At 44.5% G+C, this 23,659-nt stretch overlaps 1 protein-coding gene and 1 pseudogene across 1 annotated transcript; both read right to left on the bottom strand.

Annotated features, from left to right (window-relative positions):
- Positions 1-720: 720 nt before the first annotated feature.
- Positions 721-18,434, bottom strand: LOC120679355 (annotated as a pseudogene).
- A 1,543-nt stretch (positions 18,435-19,977) lies between these two features.
- On the bottom strand, positions 19,978-22,019 carry LOC120679320 (2'-deoxymugineic-acid 2'-dioxygenase-like). Its single transcript, XM_039960878.1, has 4 exons — positions 21,765-22,019; positions 21,429-21,679; positions 20,693-21,014; positions 19,978-20,535 (listed from the first exon to the last, which is right to left on the bottom strand). Exons 1-4 carry the CDS (start codon positions 22,014-22,016, stop codon positions 20,272-20,274), a joined length of 1,089 nt encoding a protein of 362 aa, XP_039816812.1. The 5' UTR covers positions 22,017-22,019; the 3' UTR covers positions 19,978-20,271.
- Between the last annotated feature and the right edge of the window lie 1,640 nt (positions 22,020-23,659).

Genomic DNA, 23,659 nt, shown 5'->3' with positions numbered 1-23,659 from the left:
CAGTATGACATAGGAATCCACCAGTTTTTCAGCGAGAACACTAATGACGCAGCCTCGAAAGAGGGTATCAGCCTCATCGAACGCACTCCCTTCCTCTGGAGTGAACTGTTCAGGGTTGCCCTCTTTTACATGCATCACTCTCAGCACTATCAACCATAGTATAAGCCGCTCTTGCCAACGTTTGTAATTTGAACCATCAAAAGATGGTGGTTTGATTGTTGCAGCAAAGCTAGATAACGAAAGCCTATTAACAAAATTAGGTTTTTGGATTGTTAGAAAACTAGGCAATTTTCGATATATTTTAATTTCAAATATTACTAGCAATTTCATGGCATAAAAGAGTGATAATGTGTGAACAAAATATGTGCTTGTGTTCATGTTATTCTCACTAATAAGCATGAACAAAATGTTAAACCAGAATAGGTTTAGAGTGTACCCTAAGGCGGGACCAGTGCCGAAGGCACCGGTTGCGCCGTTACTAGCTGAAATAGACATTTTATTCGACTGGTCTTGCCTGATGTAGCCGAACGACGTCGATGCAGGAAGAGGTTCGCAGTGCAGTCCCACGAACGGTTAGCAGGAAGTAGACGAAGTAGTCGTTCACGCCGGGATGTAGACGAAGTAGTCGTTCAGGGAGTGAGCAGTCGCGTCAAGACGCTCCCCAAAAACCTGATTGGCTGCGCCCCGTGCAGGACCTTCAGCGAGCAGAGGTTCCGGAGGCCTGCTCTCGCTAGAGCTGTGCGCGCAACGCTAGGGAGAAGGGAGAGGTCTCCTAAGCAGGAGTACCTGAAGCAAGAGTGCTTGTCGTGTGAGGATGAGAGGAGGAGGCGGTAGTTTATATAGGTTTGGAGGTGCCTCAGATTTAACAAACCTGGACGTCATAATGGGTCTCTGTTTTAATGCTTTCAACAGCAAAACTCACATCGCACCGCACCTGCACGTCACGTCCGGCACGCGCCTCGCCACGCCCGCGGCCTCGGCCCGGCGAGTGAGCGCACGCGCGTGTGGTTCACCGACCTCCTCTTTCCGGCTTCACAAGTGGTGTACACATGGTCCACCCTTTAAGTCGGTTGGGATCCTCCTCAATTCTCGATACGGAATTAAGCAATTGATTCCCTAGTATTTAATAGTGGGCTTTAAATTTTTTTATTGCATTGATTAGAATAAATGGGCCAAGCCCATAATTCCAACAGCCATAAGACCCATAAGACCCAGCAGTGTTGTCTCATCTGTCAAAATTTATTGACTAGCAATAGATCACGTCTCCATAGCCCAACCCTTAGAAAAATGAGATATATATTTGTAGGAGGATCTAAGTTAAATGTAATGTAGGGAGTCCTCTAAAGAAACCTAAAGTGGCAATAAAAAAACAGTCGGCACGGTTCCACTTTTGCAACAAAAGCATGATTTGTTCCACTATTCAGTTTATGCCTTTCAGTTGACTGCAACTTACCATGATGCTTCCAATTTTATGATCCTGGCAGAGATGAGCCGAACACCCTGTCCTTTGCCTAGAGTGCCTGAAATTTGAAACACGGGAAAGGAGAATATGTCACCCTTGCTAGTCTAGAGCTAGCAGTATCCTCATAGAATTCTGAACGAGTACTCTACTTACTTCCTTGTTCCAGTCTGTGAACCACGTGATCGATGCAAACATTAGAACCTTGATGAGGCTGCCGCAGACAATGCCGAGCCTAAGGCCCTGTTAGAAGCACATAACACTCTTCATAACCGCATTTTGACCATTAAGTTCTCTTATATTATGTCAAATCTTGTCGCGGTGGACCGGTTAGAGTGTTGAACCCCAGGAGTAAGTGAAACTCCTATCCAACCTAGGTTCGCAGCGCGGGACCTTCTTCGAACAAAACATGTACGGGGGAGTCTCCTCCCGTGGTTGAGTTTTATTAACGGCAACAAAAGTCTGATCATTAGAAAGTATTTATTACAAATACAAATTAAAGAATAACACTACTAGAAAACGGGTCATCGGTCCAGGGCAAAGGTACCAGCTGCTGTTGCAGGAGGTACCGACCTTCGACCGACCTAGTGGAGGACAATTGGCACCGGGTGGTGGTTCCAATGCGTCAGCATTGGAACCGGTTTGAACCACCACCTGGTACCAAATGAAGGCGGCGCTATAGGCACCGGTTGATGGTAATAACCGGTTCCTATGGTGATGAAACGTGGCAGCTGCCAGGAGCTCGGGCCTAAGGCACCGGTTGGTGCCTTGACCCGGTGCTATTAAACAAAATTTAGCACCGGGTCATTGAAACCAACCGGTGCCTTTGGCCCGAGCCTATAAATACCCCAGCCCCTCCCCCCTCAACCTGTCGTGAACTCACTGTTCATGGCAGCTGAGTGAGGTGAGGGGAGGCGAATTTTTGTTTTTTTTTGAAAAAAGGTTAGTTATTTTTATTACTTGATTTAGTTTATACATGTGATAATTATTTTTATTTGTAGCATCTTATTGTAGTTATATGCGTTATCAATTTATTTGATATTTGAATACTATCAAATTATTGTATTTATATGTTTTATCAATTTATTTGATAAGTGAATAGTATCTATTTATTATAGTTATATGCATTATCAATTATATAAATATATTGTTATAAATTGGTAGTATGAATGAACTATTTGTACAGTACAATGATGTATATAAATGTATTGTGGACCCAGATGAGTCGGCAATGGATGTACATGGCCGACCGGCATTCAAAAGAGTTCATGGATGGCGTGCATGAATTCATAGAAGCGGCCGAGAAACACAAGTATGGCGGTTTCGTTCGTTGTCCATGCAAATTCTGTAAGAAAGAGAAAAATTACTCATCATCAAGAACCATCCATAGTCACTTGTTCAATTGTGGTTTCATGCCGAACTACTATGTTTGGACCAAGCATAGCAAAAAGAGGAATTGTGTTGGATAATAATGTAGAAGAAGAGGACAAGATTCCTGACTTTGCAGCCAATTATAATTCCTTTTTGAATGACACTGCAATGGGTGAGCCTGAAGAAGATACTGAATGATACGTTATAGAAGATGATCTTGGTCAGATGCTGCGCGAAGCTAAGGAAGGTTGCGAAACAGAAAAGGAATCGAGAGATCTGAAGCGTATGTTGGAGGACTACAGAATATTATTGTACCCTGATTGTAAACAAGACCAAAAGAAGTTGGGTACCACATTGGAATTATTGCAATGTAAGGCATCAAATGGTTTGTCTGACAATGGATTCGAGGAGTTGCTGAAACTTATAAAAAACTTACTCCCTGAGGGTAACACCTATCCGGAGACAACATACGAGGCAAAAAAAGTTGTTTGTCCTTTAGGATTAGAGGCACAGAAGATACATGCTTGTCCTAATGACTGTATCCTATATCGAGGTGAGTATGAAAATTTGGATTCATGCCCTGTATGCAACGCATGCCGGTATAAGATCCCTCGAGATGATCCAGGCGACGTTGAGGGGATGCGTGTCAAGAAGAGGGTGCCTGCCAAGGTGATGTGGTATTTTCCTCTAATACCACGTCTGAAACGTTTGTTCATGAACAAAACGAATGCTAAATTGATGCGATGTCACAAAGAAGAACGTAAGCAAGACAATATGTTGAGACACCCCGCTGATGGGTCGCAGTGGAGAAAAGTTGACAGAATATTTCCAACATTTGCAAATGATGCGAGGAATATAAGATTCGGCTTAAGTACGGATGGCATAAATCCTTTCGGTGAGCAGAGCAGTGGCCATAGTACCTGGCCTGTGACACTCTGTATATACAACATTCCTCCCTGGTTGTGTATGAAGCGGAAATTCATTATGATGCCGGTGCTTATCCCCGGCCCGAAGCAACCCGGTAACGATATAGATGTGTATCTGAAACCACTGATTCAGGATCTTCTATTGTTGTGGAAAGAGGAGGGTGTTCGTATGTGGGATGCGCACGTAGAGGATCATTTTAAGCTTCGTGCATTGCTTTTCGTAACCACCAACGATTGGCCAGCACTAAGTAACCTCTCTGGACAATCCAATAAGGATTATAGGGCATGCACCCATTGTTTAGAAGAAACCGACAGCATGTACCTCAAGCACTGTAGGAAGATCATGTATATGGGTCATCGTCGATTTCTTCCGATCAAGCACCCATTAAGGAGGAGGCATGCTCACTACGATGGAAAGGCAGATCATCTTACCAAGCCTAGGCACCGTTGTGGGAAAATGGTGTTTGAAATGGTCAAAGATATAAAAGTAGTATTCGGTAAAGGACCCAGCTGCAGATCAGTGCAGAGTGATGACAGACGTGCACCTATGTGGAAGAAGAAGAGTATTTTTTGGGAGTTACCTTATTGGGAAGTCTTAGGCGTCCGCCACACAATTGATGTGATGCACCTAACAAAAAATCTTTGTGTGAACCTTCTAGGCTTCCTTGGTGTCTACGGTAAGGCAAAGGATACATTGGAAGCGCGGCAAGATCTTCAACGTATGAAACAACGGGCCGCCCTACATCCAGAAAAAAGGGATAAAGGACGTCATTATCTAGGTCCTGCGTGCTACACTCGTAGTAAGGAAGAAAAGCAAAGTATGTTCGACAGTTTGAACAGTATCAAGGTCCCATCAGGCTACTCTTCGAATATAAAGAGGCTACTGAACTTGAAAGAGAAGAAATTCGCACACGTAAAGTCCCATGACTGTCACGTGTTGATGACACAATTGATTCCAGTTGCACTTTGAGGTATTCTACCAGCTAATGTTCGATCAATAATCATAAAGCTATGCACCTTTCTCAATACAATTTCTTAGAAGGCAATCGATCCATCGAGTTTAAGCAGGCTACAAGAGGATGTTGTCCAAAGTTTAGTCAGTCTTGAAATAATATTTCCTCCATCATTCTTCAATATTATGACGCATCTTCTAGTTCACCTGGTCAAAGAGATTGGTAATCTTGGTCCTGTTTTCCTTTATAATATGTTCCCTTTTGAATGATACTTTGCAGTCCTAAAGAAATACATTCGTAATCGGGCTCGTCCAGAAGGAAGCATTGCGAAGGGTTACGTCACAGAGGAGGTCATTGAGTTTTGTGTTGACTATGCGGAAGAACTCTGCCCAATTGGGATTCCAGTATCACGTCATGAGGGGCGGCTGATTGGAAAGGGCACACTTGGAAGAAAATCAGTAAATGCCACAGATCATGCCACGTTGAGCAAAGCACATCTTACAGTTCTGCAACAATCAGCCTTGGTGGCTCCATACATGGAGGAGCACATGCAAATTGTGCGAAGCATATACCCTTTGAAGTCTGAGACATGGATTACAAAACATCATAACGATACATTCGCCACCTGGTTGCAGAAGGAAGTCATGGTTAACGATCAAATTCATGAGCAGCTAGCTTGGCTGGCCAGGGGTTCGGCAAATTCAATCTTGATATACCAAGGATATGAAATTAATGGTTACACATTTTATACAAGAGCCCAAGATAACAAGAGCACCAATCAAAATAGTGGTGTCTGTATAGATGCCACCAACTCTAGTGGCCAAACGAACACATATTTTGGTTACATTGAAGAGATCTGGGAACTCGACCATGGGCTGTTGAAAATACCTCTATTTCATTGTCAAAGGGTTAAACTCACAGGAAAAGGTGTCGATATCGACGAGCACGGAATGACAACGGTAGACCTCAAAGAGCTTGGCTATCGAGACGAACCATTCGTCCTAGCTAAAGATGTCACTCAAGTATTCTATGTGCAGGACATGTCTAGCAAACCGAGAAAGGACAAGTCCAGGAATAAATCAAGATTTGTAGGTGCCGGAGATGAGCCAAAGCGCCATATTGTTCTGGCAGGAAAAAGGAAAATTGTGGGAGTCGACGATGTCACAGATGAAGAAGAATACAATAAGGTTGCAGATATGACTCCGTTCGCAGTGGAGGTTGACACAAGTATTCTTTTAGCCGAAGAGGAGGCTCCGTACGCACGTCATGATCATAATGAAGGGACGATTGTAAAGCGAACTATCGTTAATATTCCCTTAGTTGAATGATTATGTCTTGTAATATTTTCTGTGAACATTATTAGATTTCTTATGCAATGAATTGATTTATTGGACAATTAAATGATTTATTATGCAATTATTTGATTTATTATGATTTACTATGCAATTAAAATGATTAGTTGTGCACCTAAATGATTTATCATGTAGTAATTATAAATATTGTGCATTTAAATGATTTATTATGCAATTATTTGATTTATTATGCAATTAAAATAATTAGTTATGCACCTAAATGATTTATTATGTAGTAATTAAAATTATTGTGTATTTAATTGATTTATTATGTAGTAATTAAAATTATTGTGCATTTAAATGATTTATTATTGTGCACCTAAAACCATAGTTAACAGATTTACAAGAGAAAAAGAAATGGGAAAAGAAAATAGAACCTTTGGTACCGGTTGGAAATTCCAACCGGTACCTTAGGGTCCTATTTGGGATTTGGGTAAAAAAAAAAGTGGGGCGTCGCGCGGGAGTCGAACCGTGTCCACGGAGCCCAAATTATCGAGCGTTGCCATTGAGATACTGAGCAGTTTCTTTCAAATTGGGTCAAAGAGGCTATAAAACTAAAGTTCAAAGAGCCTTAGGTACCGGTTTTGGAAAACCACCCGGTACCTTAGAGCTTTTCATTCCCGCCCGTTGAAGTCCTAAGGCACCGGGTACACGGAGAACCGGCCCCTTAGGCTTTCCAATGGTACTGGGTGGATCTTCAACCGGTACCTTAGGGCTTCCTTAGGTACCGGTTGTTCTTTTCACCCGGTACCCTAGGCTCTCCCTATAATCGAGGGACGCGCCGGTTGTTCTTCTTCCTCCCCTGCTCTCGTCGCGATTGCCGTCGGCCACCCTCTCCGATCGTCCGCCTCGCCGCCACCGCCCCGTCCCGCCTCTCTGCGCGCCGCCGCCCCAGCAAGCCTCTCTGCGCGCCGCCGCCTCCCATTGGCCCGGCCCGCGCCGTCCTCCGTGGCCGCGCCTCCTCCTCTGTGCCCGCGCCGGCACCTCCGTCGTCGTCCTCGACTCCGGCCTCCGTCGCCACGCCACGCCGTTGTCCCATGCCAACGCCACCGCCCCACGCCGCCGCCAGCGCCCCCGGCCACCGCCGCCCTACATCTCCGCGCACTCCTCAACCTCGACGCCACGCGCGTCGCCCCTTCACCTGCAGCACGCGCCGCCCCCCTCCTGCGTAAGGAATTTTTTTCTTAATTGTTTTATTTATTTATATATTCTGTATAATTACTTTGTATATTTAGATAGAAGTTAGTTTTTAATTAGTTTGTATAATTAGATAGATTTTAGCTTGTATTATATATGTATATAGTATAATTATTTTATGTATAATTAGTTTGTATAATTATAGTATAATTAGTTTGTATAATTAGATAGAATTTTATTACTTTTATGTATAATTTTATTACACTGTATAATGTAATGAAGATGACGAGTAATGACGACGACAACGAGTAATGACGACGATGAGTATTACATGTATTGCACTGTATAATGTAATGACGACGATAAAGAGTAATGACGCCGACGAGTAATGACGAGTAACGCCGACGAGTAATTATTTTATGTACAATTCTTGATTACAAGTATTGCATTTATAATTTAGATTGATTTAAATTAATTCTCGAGCTCGAACCCGTTCGTATTCGCTCTCTAACTCACTCACGCATTCGCCGTCCCTGGACCCTCGACTCCGACTCTCAACCCCGTCCCTCGACTCTCGACCTCGACCCTCAACCCTCAACCCCGGTTCCTCGACCCCGTTCCACGACACACACACTCACTCCCACTAACACACACACACACACACATACACACACACTATCTAATACACTCTAACACACACACACACACTCACTAACACACACAGACACACACACACTCTCTAACACACACACACACACACTCACTAACACACACACACTCTCTCTAACACACACACAAACACACCCTAACACACACTCTCACTAACACACACACAGACACACAGACACACACTCACTAACTCTCTTTCTCTTTCTCTGTCCCTCTAACATACACACACTCTCTCTCTCTCAAACACGCATATTCGTTCAAAGAATTGAATTCTCCTGCTTCATTTAAGGATGGACACATACTCTAACACATTTTTACGGTTTCAGTTAAGGATGGACCCCTTCGGTGATGACGAGGTCACCAAGCGATACATGTTGGACGCAATAAATGAAGATACGAGGGACAACACCACCCAGCCAATCGCTGAAGAAGATGCTCGGACAGCTGATTCGTTCCTGAATATGTCTGGAGATGCCGATGAAGAAGATGATGACTTTGCGCCGCCGCCCAATCAACAACAGCATGTTCCAGTACGAATCTTAAAACTATATGCATGGTGACTTCGTTAGATTAGTTTTGGGATTAACATATCTTTTCTGTAATTTAGTCGACCTCCGCATCGACTTCATTGAGCCAGTGAAAAGGGAGACGCCGGCCAACCAAGAAAATGGAGGGAAGACAGATCGTCACAGAAGTGGACGCAGAGGGCTGTCCAAGTGCTCTAGAGGCTGCTATCACAAAATTTGTCGACCAATGTGGGGTTATTATTCGGGCAAGAATTCCGATCACCACAAGACTATGGAAAACGAGCAAACCCGAAGAACAGCAACACGCCGTGCCTGCACATCAGAAGGAAATGCTATGGGCAGAACTCAAGGATATGTTCACTCTTCCTGAAGGAGTTGAACAAGAACTTGTGAAGAAATGTGCCTTGAAAAAGATGGCCATTGCCTTTGCAACTTTCAAGAAGAAGTTGTACATCAATTACATCAAGAAGGATAAGGAGCCGAACTGGGACGATCTTCCTCAGGTTAAACCATACTGGGAGGAGTTCAAATAATACAAACTATCAGAGGAAACCCAAAAAAAATCCGAACAGGCCAAGGTGAATGCAGCAAATAAGAAGTACAGCCACCACCTTGGGGCCGCCGGGTACAAGAAATTAATAAAAAAGTGACAGAAGATAGAGCAGGACCTTATGGATAGAGGCATTAGGCCGACGACTTGGGATTGGCCGGATAGATCTATGTGGTGGTTGTTTGCTAATGGCGTGACACTAAACCAGTTGGATGGAAATTTGGTCGTGCCCGAGCATATGCAAGAAGTGTCCCGCGATCTAGTCGCTGCAATAGATGAGACCCAACAAGGAACATTCCAGCCTCAAAGGGAGAATGATGAGCTGACAAGGGCATTAAAGAATCCGGAACACCCTGGACGAGCCCGTGGCATCGGCGTGGTCCCATGGAAAGTTGCTTGGGCCGGAGATTCCTCTTACAAGACTCACCGAAAGAGCAAAGCCGAACAGGAAGAGAAACTTCGTGCCATGCAAGAAGAGATGACAAGGAAGGTTGCGTCCTTGGAATCTCAGATGGACGCCAGGGTCAATAAGGCAGTGCAGCTAGATCTGAGCCAAAGGGGCACTGCTGGGTCGCACCCGGATGTTGTGATAAGCCCGGTCTCTCAGCGACGCAGCAGCTATGCATCCACAGCGGCGCCCGACGTACAAGCGGAACAGCAACCCCAGATTGAGCCAACAGCGGTAGATGAACAGAGGTATCCAGTGGACGATGTCACCATGCCGACACCGTGCGAGCTTCATGTGCGAGCAAGAAATATATCCATTCATGTTGCATACGGGTCAGCCCTGCCCCTGAATCCTTCTACTACAATTCATGGAAGGCCGATACCCCCTGGCTACACCTCTGTCACAGTCGAGCAGATAGTTGGAAACAATGAGGATCTTGAGCTCGACTTCATTGGAGGGGATGGAGAGAAGACATTGGGAGACGCACTGCACGGGGTTGTTCTATGGCGCAAGGCCAACATCAAACTTACTGCAAGCACAACGGCTCCCGTGCAGACCGATCGCCCGTCTCCGCGGTCTCCCTCATCGCCGTCCCCACAACCACCTCCTTCACCACCGTCTCCGCCGGCGCAAAGGGCCACGAGTACTCCAACTCCTCTTGACCCAGAAAAAGGAAAGAAAAAGACAGCATCCCTCCCAGCGGCTGGACCCTCAAAGAAGAAGCAGAAAACGGTCGAAAGAAAATTAACCTATGAGAAAACTGCTGAGGAGTTGGAAGAGGAGACTGCTCGATATATAAAAGAACAATTGAAGCCTAAAGTCCCCCCCCCCCCCCCGTCGAGGGAAAAGGTACCTCTAGAACTAGGGAAAAAGCTTCTCGCAAACCTAGACAACCCACCAAAACCGAAAAGTTTACCCTCGGACTATGATCGTACTCTGACAAAAGCACACAAGGTGAGAAATCTGAAGAAAAAATGTGGCAAGACCATTCCTCAGCTTGGCACACAACAAAAAGGACCCGAGCCCCTCCGGGTGCCAGGGTTGCCACTCCTACACCCGACGGACGTACAACTCCAGGCGAACCTACAGGCCGCGATATTTCTTTCTGAAACTGGATTAACGCTAGAGAAGGCAACGGGGCTAGTGGAGGCGGAAATCCCTGTCTCTCCCGTTCTTACTCCATTCCAGCATGGAAAACTTTTTGTCACTGAGGAAGAGGAGAAAAGTCTAGCACGCAGATGTTCAATTTGCATAGATGGTACCTACGAATGTCGAATGACCAAGGGAAATGTTTGGAGTCAAGTATCGTGGCCATGATTTCTTCCGCGGGGAGGAGGACTTCTGGGTGTACTTCGAAAATTTATATCACATTTACCATCGACAAGCCCTCGACGCCTCTATCATCACCATTTGGGTTTTGTAAGTATCACTTACCTCTACATTAATACTTTTTGTTAACAAGAACATAATTATATGCGTGCATTATAAAATTTCTATTGTATCGTTTAGACAGGAGACGCAAAGAAGCCGAAAACATGGATGGCACCATCAGATCGGCTTCATGTCTCCTTTGCTAGTCAACCAGAAAGTGCTCAACGAAAATTACAAGGAAACGTGCCAAAACATGTACGATTCGTTGACTAGGCAAAATTACAAATCCTATATATTCATACCATACAACTTTGGGTAAGCCTTGGTCGACTCAATCCTCTGTTATATTACTAAATAAATACTAAGTCGTCTAATGCATGTATGTATATATCCTATCTATATCCGCAGTTATCATTGGATTTTACTCATACTTTCCGTAGAGACCGGCAATCTTATAGTCTTTGACTCAATGAGAAATCCAAAGTCCGCAATCCAACATATCCTAGACCCCTTGAACAGGTAAGTTCAGTTTTCACAATCAAATCTTTTTTCTGTTAATAACAATTCATGAATATCAAACTTAACTTTGAGCACAGGGTTTGGAAAAAATTTGTGAAAAATAACAAAGGACGTGGTCAATGGAGGTCCGAACTGAACGTTAACATGGATTATCTGGTATGTTGATTCATAAAGATTTGTCTAGTTAAATATATAATCCCAAATGGTTCTAAATTGAGTAATTTATTTGTTTCTCCTTAAGTGTGCGAGACAACAACAACAAAGAACTGATTGGTGCGGGTACTACGTATGCGACTACTTGCACATTATGACTCCATGCGGGAAGGCTACTGATGAAGACACGAGAGTACGTCCAAACCGTTCACTAGTATATTTTATAATTGTACTAACGCACATGATGTTAATCCTTTTTTTCTAAATGATAGATGTCTCAAATGAGGGATGAATGTTACTCTACTGATCGGATTAACGCCGTGTGCGAGCAGCTCACCGGATTCATTTTGAACGAGATCTTGGATCCTAGAGGCGAGTTCTACCACGACGGTCACATCCATAGAGAACTTCCATCGACCTCCTGAGGGGACCAGTAGTTGGACTACAAACATGACTTGTACATTTGTAAATATTTTTAAACATTATGTCTTGATGTTTGTAAATTTGTAAATATATTAGTTCATCTAATTAGCTTAATTATATGCTCGCATTTCACTTTTAGTTAGTTTCAAATATTCTCTGAAAATGAACACGAACGACCAATGAACGTATAGTACTATAGAGCTTGAGTGCGTTTAGCAATTATAAAAGAATAAATAGTAATAAATATAAACAACAAAACTGGATTTGGGAAAAAAAGGAAAAATGTCATTGGTACCAAAGGGGCTGCCACATTGCGTCAGCGTGGCAGCCTCTTTGGTACCGGTTGGTGTTTCCAACCGGTACCAATAGAAGCCTAAGGCACCGGTTGAAAAACCCGGTGTCTTAAGGCGAGGCCATTGGTCGCAGTTGCGGGGCACCGGTTGGGAAACCGGTTCCTTTGGCCCTTCTCAGCCGGTGCTGAAGGCCTGTTTTCTAGTAGTGTAACCACCTTTATATCATAAGTTCTTTATATTTTTAGTCTAGTTGTTGGTAAAAGATCATGATGAAGTTTGAATTTTCAAATAAATGTGCGTGGGTCTCATATTTTGGGATGAGGAGACTGTTAAAGATACTTATATTGGACAGTTCATCTCTCATGGATTCTTTGAAAACAATATGAGATTGTTTTTATCTTTATGGACTCAAATTAAGAAAATTTAAAATGAGCATCGCGGGAACTGTAGGAGATACAGAATTTCACTCACGATTCTAAATAAAATAAGATAGCATTTTCCATGGTCCCAAATAAAACAGGTGTTTATATGTGATTTTGTAGTGAGATTTTTTTTTTGAAATATTCATATTTAGTTGGATGAAAAAACTTTAATCTGGACACTGTAGCTCTCGATGAGATCTACAGATTTGCAGTTGACATCTTTTTAAGTTGAAGTCATTTTGATGCAGAATACAATAAATTAAAATTTTGGCATTTTGGCCATCATGAGCCAAAAAGAATAAAGCTCCCATTGCTAATAACAATTATGTAATGGCATGATAACTAAGGATTATGTGGAGGTCACAGGTTTGAATTATTAAAAAAAACACGACTCGTGAGTTGACCGATGACTTGTGGGTAGAACGGGTAGGAGTAGGGGTAATGGGCCATGACCCTAATACTTTCTTCACGTTCCTATTTAGCCCTTAATTTTTTAGCTAAAATTCCTTTTAGGGCCCAGCCCTTAATTTACCTGGGCTAAAAATTAAGACTGTTTACCACCTCTAAGCACGGGGTGTCCTTGAATTATAAGGTTTTTCTTGGATAAATTTGGCTGCTGTTTTTTTGGGAAAATTTTAGCCCTTACTGTTCCATTTTGAGCCATGATAGATAGTGATGTTTGTCACTGCTAATCATCCGTGACAAAAGTTAGAACTTTTGAACTATTGAAGATAACCTTTTGTGTTAGTAATAGTAATGGTGTCATTATACGGGGAGTTCAAAGATATGTTCATCATGTGCTTTGTTTGAACTTTGAAGATGAGATGTTGAGCAAACAAAGGACGTAGTACAAACCTTCCCATTCATATTGAAGACGAACGCAAGCAGCCCGGCCATGGGGATGCCTACCAAGTAGAACGCGCCGAGATTGGTGGCTGCGCCGACCTTCTACTTGCCGCAGCCAGTGAGCACGCCTGGAAGTTATTAAAGTTGAAGGCACACAGGATTACTACTTATCAGCTGATTCCCCAGCATTAATCCTGATGCAGAATTCAGTGTCAGATGAACTCTGCCGGGCCCACCTGAGAGAGTGCCATGAATGCTATCCATGAAGAAAGATATCCCAAGCACCGGCAGCATCTTGGCAAAGCACGCCACGACTTCCGGATCATTGCTGTACATGTGCCCCCAGACGTTGCGTAGCAGGGTCATGGCCATGGTCAGGAGTCCTGAAGACAAGGCCATGCACATGGCTACCCTCGTAGCCAACTTCGCTGCCTGAGGCTGCCCGGCGCCAAGTTCGTTCGACACGCGTGCTGCAGGGAGTGGAAGAGCAGGACAATCGGCTGATCAGAATGACAGGAAGAATGCAATGCTTGCATTGTGTAATGAACTGTGCTGGGGACAGGCAGGCAGGCAGTCATGCACCTGACGGAGTAGCTAAGCCCCAATGGTATCATGAAGAGCAGGATCGTACTGTTAAGGCTGCAGAATCGAATTGAAGAGTGTGTGTTTTTTTCGGAACCTTGACGGACGTGTGACTGAATTACCTAATCGACAGCTCTGAAGTCTCTAGCTGAGGATTCGGCAGAAGACCAGACAGCAGCACAATGACCTCAAATGCCCAAAACTCCAAGCTGCACCCAACAAAAGGATCACCAGGTGTGTGCAATGCAAATTAAAGATGATCACATCATCGACAGGATCGTTTCCATGTCTGATGATGACCATCGATCTTACCATATCATGAACCCAGACGGCACGGCGAGAGCGACGAAGGGCCGCAGGTCCTTGAACGCCTCCATGGAGAAGCCGTTCCATGTACGCCTGCAGGCGCCGGACCGCCTGACGTAGAGGGACAGCATCGCCAGGCTGACGGCGTAGGAGCCGGCGTTGCTGAGCGCGGCGCCCTTGCTCCCCATGCCGGCCTTGTGCACCAGCGCCCCGCACGCGGCCGCGTGGCAGAGCGTGGCGGCGCCGGAGCTCGCCGCGACGGGCAGGACGAGGCCCTGCGTCTGCAGGAACCGGACGTGGCACTGCAGCGGCACGCTCACGAGGATCGACGGGATGAGCCACCGCGCGTAGGCGCCGGCCTCGGCGGCGACGGCGCCGTCCTGGCCGAGGAACGCCAGGATCTGGCCGGCGCGCGCCCAGACGACGGCGAAGGGGGCGCAGGCGAGCGCGATCACCACCATGGCGCGCTGCTTGTAGACGCCGAGGAGGCGGTACTGCCGCGCGCCGAACGCCTGGCCGCAGAGGGTGTCGAGCGCCGTCGCCATGCCGGTCTGCATGCGACGCGGCAGCCATCATCCATGCGATCGAAGCAAGAAAATTATCGGAGATGAACTTCTGGTAGTAGTAGTTGAGGATGGAGACAAGGGCGGCGTACGATGATGTTGAGGCCGGTGGCGCTGGTGACGGAGATGGCGAGGGAGGCGCCGGCGAGATGCAGCTTGCCGAGGTGGCCGACGAACATGAGGGACATTATGTTGACGGCGTTCTGCAGGAAGCAGCTGGCGACCATCGGTCCGGCGAGGCGCGGCAGCCGCTTCGTCTCCGCCGCGGCGGGGCCCTGCCGCCAGCACCCATCGTCCGCCGCCGCCGGGAGCAGCGGCTCGCGGACCGCCATGCAAGCTGGATCGTGGGCCGTTCGGAGATTGATCCACACACGACCAATAATGCGTGGACGCGCACATCCTAATCTGCCGCACTTCCGCAAGGGGCACGATTCGGTTGCCGAGCTCCCGCGGATCCAAGGGGTTCGTAGGTTGTTGTCCGGCGTAACGGTCTAGCGGAATAAAATCTTTGCTTTGGTTTTCCCTGTGCTTTGCACGCTTGCTGGGAGTTGAGCTGAAGATGAGTTTCTATCAACAAGCTTCTCGTGAACTGATCAAGTGCATGCATGGTGTAGGGGTGAAGGGAGCACCAAGAAGGCATCATGTTCATCTCTGTTCCTTCCTAAACACGTGAAAATGTTTGATGAGAATATATCCCATCTCGTTCGATGGCATAGACTGATATATGCTAATAAGATGCCTCCATAGCATTTTTTTTCTGGTTTTCTGCGTGGAAAAAACATAGAACGAAACATTTTGATGATAATTTTGGTACGAAGCCAAATACAGCCCAAATTTCCTAGGTATGGCCAAAATTTATTTAACTCACTCACAGTTGAACCAAATATGCAAGCTCAGATTTACACACTATCTAAAACGGGCCTTTACATGATTTTTAGATTATTTGTATTGGAAAGATGCCTTTTCGTGTGGAAAAAAAAAGATCAAAACATTTTCATGATACGTGTCAAGCCAAAGGGAGCCCACATTTCCTAGGCATGGCCAAAAAATTGTTTTGCTCACTGTAAGGTCGAACCAAATATGCAAAGCCCAAATCTACAAGCTATCTAGAATGGTGTTTTACAAGATTTTTAGATTATTTATATTGGAAAGAAATTAGGGTCACCATGTGGCAATGATTCAATTAATTATTTCGGATACAAGAATTGGATGGTGATATTAGTTGTAAAACACTAAATGCTTAAAATATTTGAATAAATATCAAAATACGTATAAAAAATACGTACAAATGATTCCCACTGCAACATCATCGCGAGGATTGGGGATGGGTGGTCAAACGCCCTGATCCGAGCATTATATTCTTTTGTTTTTGCCATGGGCACCTAGTTGGGCGCGGTTATATGTCACTCAAAGCAATAGGACATCCCACCATCATCTGAAGGAGGATCTACACATATGGTGGGCCACTTTCCAGCTCAATAAATATGACTGTTTACACGCGAAGAGGGAAGAACAAGCGCAAACAATAATATCACCCACATGCAAACAAGTTTGAAGCAAAAAAAATCCAATAATCCCAGAGTAAAAATCCAAATTAAATTCTGATTGCACCATTGTATTTCTTACGTCAAGATCTTCAAAACAATACCACACTTGACTATATTTTGAAATTTTTATTTTTCAAATATTTTTTTGATAAAGCTCGAACGTATGTACTACTGCGATCAAATGTATGTACTACTACGATCAAATGCATATCTCTTTGCGAACAAACTATTAAACCCGACGAACTAATAATGGTACACTGCAAACAAATTTTGAACATCACGAACAAACAATTGGTGCATGCGTGTTGCGTATAAGAGAGGTTCTGCGCATGCATATACACGATATTTTTTAAAATATTTTTCTAATACTAAATAATTAATTTCAGTTATTAGGAAGAAATATTTTAAGAACAGGAATAATAATTATTTTCTACGAACAAAAGATTAAACATAATGAACAAATAGTAATGTGCAACGATCAAAATACTACTTGTCGCAAACTTTTAGATGTATAGAATAAATAATAAAAAATAAATATCATGAACAAATGAATCAACATCACGGAATAATTTAATCTATAAAAATGAACAAATAATTTAGCATTGCGAACGTTTAAATAAAACGTTATCTACCGGAGGATTGCAAATAAACAATAAAAAATGATAGGAAGGAAATCAGTTAAAAAAAACAAACAAACAAAAAAGAAAGAAAGGTGCATTTGTTGCATGCATGTGTTGCAGCAACGTGCAGGTGGCTAGTTAAACAGGTTTGCATGTGAATGGAATGAGGAAGTGTGGTTTTTTTTTTTGAGCCCAATGAGGAAGTGTGGTGGGAAGGGAGAAATCACACTAAAAAGAAGACATTTTTGCAGACAGCGCAAATGACCACCGGATCATTCAAGCGATGGTTTCCACTTTTGCAGAGCGCGTGATGCACAGCCCGGCCGCACCTAGTTGTTATAAACTTTTGTGGTGTGGGAATAGTTGCATGTTTTATCAAGCATTATAGTGACTTTGAATTTGTAATTATGATTAATTTGGCCAAATGGCAACGTTATTTGCTCGATTTCTAAATAGTCGTGTTCGTCAAATTCACAGGGAGAAGGGGAGTGGCAAAAAGCACATGTTCATGATAAAAATACATTTTTTTTAAAAAAAAGTGTGTACAAGGGTTGTCCACAGAGCCAAGCAGTATGTCGGACACCAAGAAAATAGCTGTCATCATAAAATAAATGAAAAAACTACTACTGAATACACGTACAACCAACGTTACAAAAAAAAAAACACGCACAACCATACCACACGACAAGGCTATCAACATGTATGACGTGACGATCTTGAATGGAACCGCAGAATGCCTCTCGTCAATGATCAATACTTCTCCGACGGAAATGAGAGGGGAAATGCAACGAATCATGGTCATGAGCAGCTAGCTGGTGTCGCCAATCCAATCGTCGTCCTCAAAAGCACATGTCGAGGAGGCAGCAGCAGCAGATGGCGGCGCAGCTGAGACATCATCAGGAACAGCAGCAAAGAGTTAGCAAATTTAGAGGCACACATACATCTCAGGCATGCATCCCCAAGAACCAACAAATAGCAAGGAATTCAGCTCACCATCCTTTCCAGAAGCCGTCGCCGCCGCGGCTGGTGGTCTCCGGCTGCTGCTGGTACCCGCCGTCCTGGGTGGGCGGGTACGCCGGCGGCGGCGCGACGTAGGCCTGCGGCGGAGGCGCGCCGCCGTAGGCCTGCTGACCCGGCGGCGGGTAGCCTGCTTGGTAGCTCATGACGGAACGGATGGATTCGATCGATCGATCAGCTGCTTGCCCACTGTCGCGGGATGGATGGATGATGCGTGTGTCCAGCAAGAACTATGATCTTATCGACCATTTGTGATCCTTGCAGATTATATAGAGCTCATCCGCCCACGCGTTTTGTTTAAAAAAAGAAAAAGAAAGAGAATTCAAACGCGTTATGCTCAGCAGCTTTTGCTTAAACGCGTCGTGGTCGTCGTCGTCCGGATGCGCACGCGACGCGAGACGGTGGCCGGCTGCCTCGCCGTTGTCACCCCATTGGACGAATTCTCAATTCGATTCCACATCGTCATCGTCCGCCCGATCGATCATGCATGTCGCTGTCCCGTGTTGCCATGTGAACGTCCCTTAGCTTGCTCGCCGGAAGCGCGTGGGGGCCTGGACGGGGTGGGAGAGATCCGGCCAGGTGGCGCCGCCGGCCGGGATTGCGCGCCGCCGCGGTGGTGCTTGCCGGGCTAGGACGGCACGCCTCTGCTGACTTGCTGCGTTTTGCTTACCAGAACCTCACCTGCGCGCAGGGAGGAAGGGTGGTCGGTTGCTCAACCACCGCATAGGTGAGGAGCACGGCACACTACTAGCCGAAATAGATTATCATGCTGAGCTGAGGCTTAAAAAATCTCTCTCGCTGGCATAGTAGGATTCTTTGGGCTGGAAGCCAATGTCGATTTCTCTTAATTAACCAAGCATCACTAAAAGGATGCTCCGGCTAATTAGTTAATGCACAGCATCTGTGCTCCAGCTGTGATGAATCATGCTCAAAAAAAGGCTCCTATCCAACTTCGACTCTCCAAAGGAAAAAAAATTGTTTTTTTTATTTGAAAAGACAACAAAAGCTTTAATTAGTAGGAGAAAAAAACAACCCTAATTAACATATGATGTGTACTTGGAGGCTAAAAATTATTCCTCCGTCTCTAAATCGTTGGTCGTTTGGGTAAATATCTAAATACATAGTTTATATATATATATATACGTATAGACAAATACTATATCTAGATACATTAAAAAACGATATATTAGATTTACTGAAACAACATAACTTGGAATGGGAGGGAGTCGCTAATTAGCTCTCAGTGGGATCGTGTGGTAGGCTGTTCAAAATGCTCATGGCTGTTGAGGATCCCTCCGTCCTGATGCATCAGCTCAACTTGGTCACAGGTTCAGGACCATGCCATGGCTGCACCAATGGCTCAACTCTGTTCCCTGTTCATCCTCCTCCTGCTGCTGCTTTCGGCTAGGCGAGGCAGGGGCGGAGACAGGGGGGCGGGCAGGGGCCTGGCCCCCCAATGAACCCCAATTTTACACTACAAAATTAAATTTTAATTAAATTTTTATATAAATTTGTATGGTTGGCCCCCTCTAACAATGAAAAAAACACAATCCTGACTCCGCCCCTGAGGCGAGGGCTCAAGCAAGTCCATCTATACTACATCTTTTTTTTTATTACACAATACAACCGAGACACTTGACATACGTGCACTCATCCAATCATCCATGGCAGCAACGTGATCTTGCAACGAAGATACGGATTGCATCCCAGGTATTGTCGATCTCCGTCCTTTTCTCAATTATTATGCACTGATGCGATTGGTATGTATGGCCGACACCGTACTTGTCATGTCAGCCCAATGCCGCTGCTGCCGTCCGAGAAGTCTGTGACTGTGATGGGTTTGCAACTGCTTCCTCGAGGCCCGCCGGGATACCTTATTTTGCATTCGATTGGGGAGGGAAGTTTCCATGGACCATGGTCAGATTATAAAGACGACACCACCGTCTTAGTTTAATTAACTCGTCGAGCATTTAATCCTTTCCGACAGGGCCGTACCGGTAAATCCGGATTTAATCTTGTTCAATACAACACCAATTTAATCTGCAGATTCCATATTGGCCGAATAATGGGTCAACGAATTTTATATTCCTCATCAATACAACACCAAAGCAGAGCACCCAAGGTGGCATGAGCATCTACCAGCCATGGCTCTCATCAGCATCCATGACCTGGTCATGATGGCGATCCCCAAATTTATTCTTCTTCTGCTTCAACAACTCATCTGATATCCTTCTGGATGTCCTTGAGATTGGTGGTGAGATTGAGCGACGACCCCAGCTTCACGACGCTGTGCTTTCGCCGGAAGTCGCCGAACGTGACGGTGCGGTAGCACGGGGGGTTGTCCTCGCCGACGAACTCCTCGGCGGGGCCGACGAGGCAGTCCTCCTTCGGCTGTATGAAGATCGCCCTCGACGTCCGTGCCAGCGCCGCGTTGGTCGTCACACGATGCTCTACGCTCTTCAGCATCCCATTGGTCACAACCTAGAAAAAAATATTAAGAAACTAAGCCTCAGCTGGATGGATGAACAATTTGATGAGGCAACCAAATTAAAATAAGTAAGATGAATGTATGCACGTTGAGTGTGTCTGAGTTGTACTATATAATTGTAAAAAAAAATTAAGAACTACTGATATTCACCTCGAGTTGGAGGCCGAAATTGACGACGAAGGCGTCGGGCACGGGCTCGACCTTGATCCAGTCGTCGTCGTGGAGAACCTCGAGGCCATGCACGGGGCCCGTGTGGAGGAGGGTGATGAGGTTCCGGTCGCAGTGCGGCGGGAGACCCAGAGCCGCGCTCGGGTTCGGACACGGCGGGTAGCGGTTGATGCTGAGGATCACGTCGCCGCCGCTGAGGTCACCGTCGAAGTAGTCCGGCCGGAGCCCCAGGGCCTCGCACAGCAGCCGCAGCAGCTCCATCCCCACGCCTCTTGTCAGCACGGCGAACTTCTCGAAAACCTCCCTATCGCATTAAAACTTCATCAAATTAGTTTTAAAATACTACTAATTTTAGTTAGTTTTATTTATTAGACTAAATTAGTAAAACTTTTGTATGCAATATTGCATCTGTCCCAAAATATAACAACTATTAACTTGGTCAAAGTCAAATATTTTCATCATTGATCAATAATATCCTCAAAAAAATTATTTTTAAATAGAAAAGATTACATACTATGACAGTTGGTTTCACTACGAATAAATTAATATAACTTTATGTTATCAATCTTCATATTCTTTTACTATGTGCGGTCAAAATTTAAAATATTTGATTTGGAGAAAATCTAAAACTAGCTATATTGTGGGACGAAGGTAGTAACTTGTACTACCTAGATAAGAAAAATTACAGTAACTAACATCCGTGATTCAGTTCGATTACCGAAGCCTCTGGGGCTTGTCGGGCCATCCGGCCGTGCTGTCGCCGACGGGGAAGGAGAAGGCCAGGCGGAGGCAGTCCATCCAGTACTTGTGGCCGCCGGTCTCGTAGGTGGTGCCGGAGAAGAGCCGGTTGGGCTTCTGCCTGTCCTCCGAGTACAGGTGCGCCTTCGCCGCCGCCGGCAGGTCGTAGAACTCGTCGCACACCGCCTCCATGTCCTGCAGTAACTGCTGGGGCACCCCGTGGTTCACCACCTGCATGCGTCGTCACCAACCTGTATTGATTAGTAAGGATGGATCAGTGCTTGGTTTGGAGTAGTAGTTTGCTGGACTTGCTTGCCTGGAAGAAGCCGAACTCCTTGCCGGCGTCGAGAATGGCTCGGCGGACCTCGTCGCGGCTGCCGGACATGTCGACGACGGGCAGGGACACGGCGGCGGAGGCGGCCGGCGGGAGCTGGTCGGGCGGGACGATGAAGCAGTCCGGGACTGATGCATGGCACGGCGCTAAGTGGAGCATGTTCTCCATGGACGAAAAATCTGGTTGGAATTGAAATTGCGGAACGGGGAATTTGATAGAGAATTTTTGTACCATTTGTTCTCTGAGTAACGGGCCCTTTTATAGGCCGGCGACGTTTGGACTGAGATTTTTCGAATGTTTCCATTGCACTAAACTATTAGTCTCTATCACATTAGACGTATGGATACTAATTATAAAATTAATTATACTGATGGAGGCTAGCTAATTAGCAAGATGAATCCATTAAATCTAATTAGTTCATGATTTAACCATATTATGCTACGATAAATATGTACTAATAATAAATTAATTATGCTTAATATATTCGTCTTGTTATGTAATTTGTTTTGTAGTTAGCATATAAGTAACACAGTAAACATGTGCTAGCATTTTTGTCACTTGTATTTCATAGTAAGAAAATGTTTGTCACTGTTTAATTACCCGTGTTTCCGGATTCACACGCTATTTAGTTGCGGAAGGAACCAATCAACACACAACACACGCATGCACATCAAATATAATCTATCCTTGTCAGCTACGGGTCTAGCAGCAGAAAGTGGCCTCATGCATTGGATTGCGAGCCCAAGAAAGGAATGGAATCATGAAAAAGGACAGGCGCCTCACAGCCGTCAAGGGAATGAATTGCTTTTGATGAAAAATTCCCCCATGAAAGCTTCACAGTACAGAGGCGGATAATATAGGGGGCGTTTAGTTGAGTTTGTTGAAAATTTTTGGGTGTCACGTCAATGTTTGACAAGATGTCGGGATGGTTTTTCGAACACTAATTAAAAAATTAATTTCAAAACTCACTTGGAAACCGTTAGACGAATCTTTTGAGGCATTTGACCGCATCATTAGCACATGTGGGTTACTGTAGCACTTATGGCTAATCATGCACTAATTAGGCTCAAAAGATTCGTCTCGTCGTGTACATCCAAACTGTGTAATTAGTTTTGTTATTTAATTACATTTAGTGCTTCATAAATGTGTTCAAAGAGGAGGTGAAAATTTTTGGGAACTAAACGGGGCATGCAAAAGTCAGCTGGTGTGTCATAGCAGCTGCTGGGAAAAATAAAGTTAGCCGTATGCTAGCAAAGTCGTATACTATCTCTTTTTATTAGCCATAGTTTATGATAGATTAAAAGAAATATAAAATGATTTTTTTGCCCATATTTATTCGCCATAGTTGATACTAATTGATTTTTTGCATGTAAAATGACTTATTTTTTAAGATATATTTTGAATCAAGGAATGAATTACTTTTTTGGATGGATGAAGTACAATGCTTAAGATAAGTTAATTAGTTAAAAAAATAAATTGGTTGTTATCCTAAACATCATATATATATGGGTAAATTCCCCCATGGCTCTAGAAATAATACCACTTTCTTCTATAATCAAAAGTTGAATCTTCCTATTTGGCCCTATTTTTAACTTCTATCCCTTGTTTTGGCCCTAACATCAACTCTGGCAGTTAATTCGCATTAACAATAACTTGTGGTTTTCACCCCTAAAACGACCTCCAAATCACCTCCAAAATTCATAAAACTTTTTACAATGATACAACTGATGGAGCTGAATCCACCATTTTGCAAGAAAACATATATAGCATTATTGATCTTGAAATTAAAATTCACAAAATTAGGCTACTTTCTAAGGCTATCTATTTTTTATGGCACAAAACTACTATTCAAAAATTGAGAAAGATTGCCTAATATT

This window comes from Panicum virgatum, chromosome 6N (genome assembly GCF_016808335.1).
Source record: "Panicum virgatum strain AP13 chromosome 6N, P.virgatum_v5, whole genome shotgun sequence".
Lineage (NCBI taxonomy): Eukaryota > Viridiplantae > Streptophyta > Magnoliopsida > Poales > Poaceae > Panicum > Panicum virgatum.
The sequence above is the reverse complement of the archived record's forward strand: the minus strand, read 5'-3'. Positions and strand labels throughout refer to the sequence as shown.

Excerpts from the sequence above, each read along its gene's own strand:
- LOC120679320 (XM_039960878.1), bottom strand. The coding sequence starts at position 22,016 with ATGGTACAAAAATTCTCTATCAAATTCCCCGTTCCGCAATTTCAATTC. Across the intron at positions 21,015-21,428 it reads GACAAGCCCCAGAGGCTTCG|GGAGGTTTTCGAGAAGTTCG; the intron begins GTAATCGAACTG and ends TTAATGCGATAG. Across the intron at positions 20,536-20,692 it reads ATTTCGGCCTCCAACTCGAG|GTTGTGACCAATGGGATGCT; the intron begins GTGAATATCAGT and ends ATTTTTTTCTAG.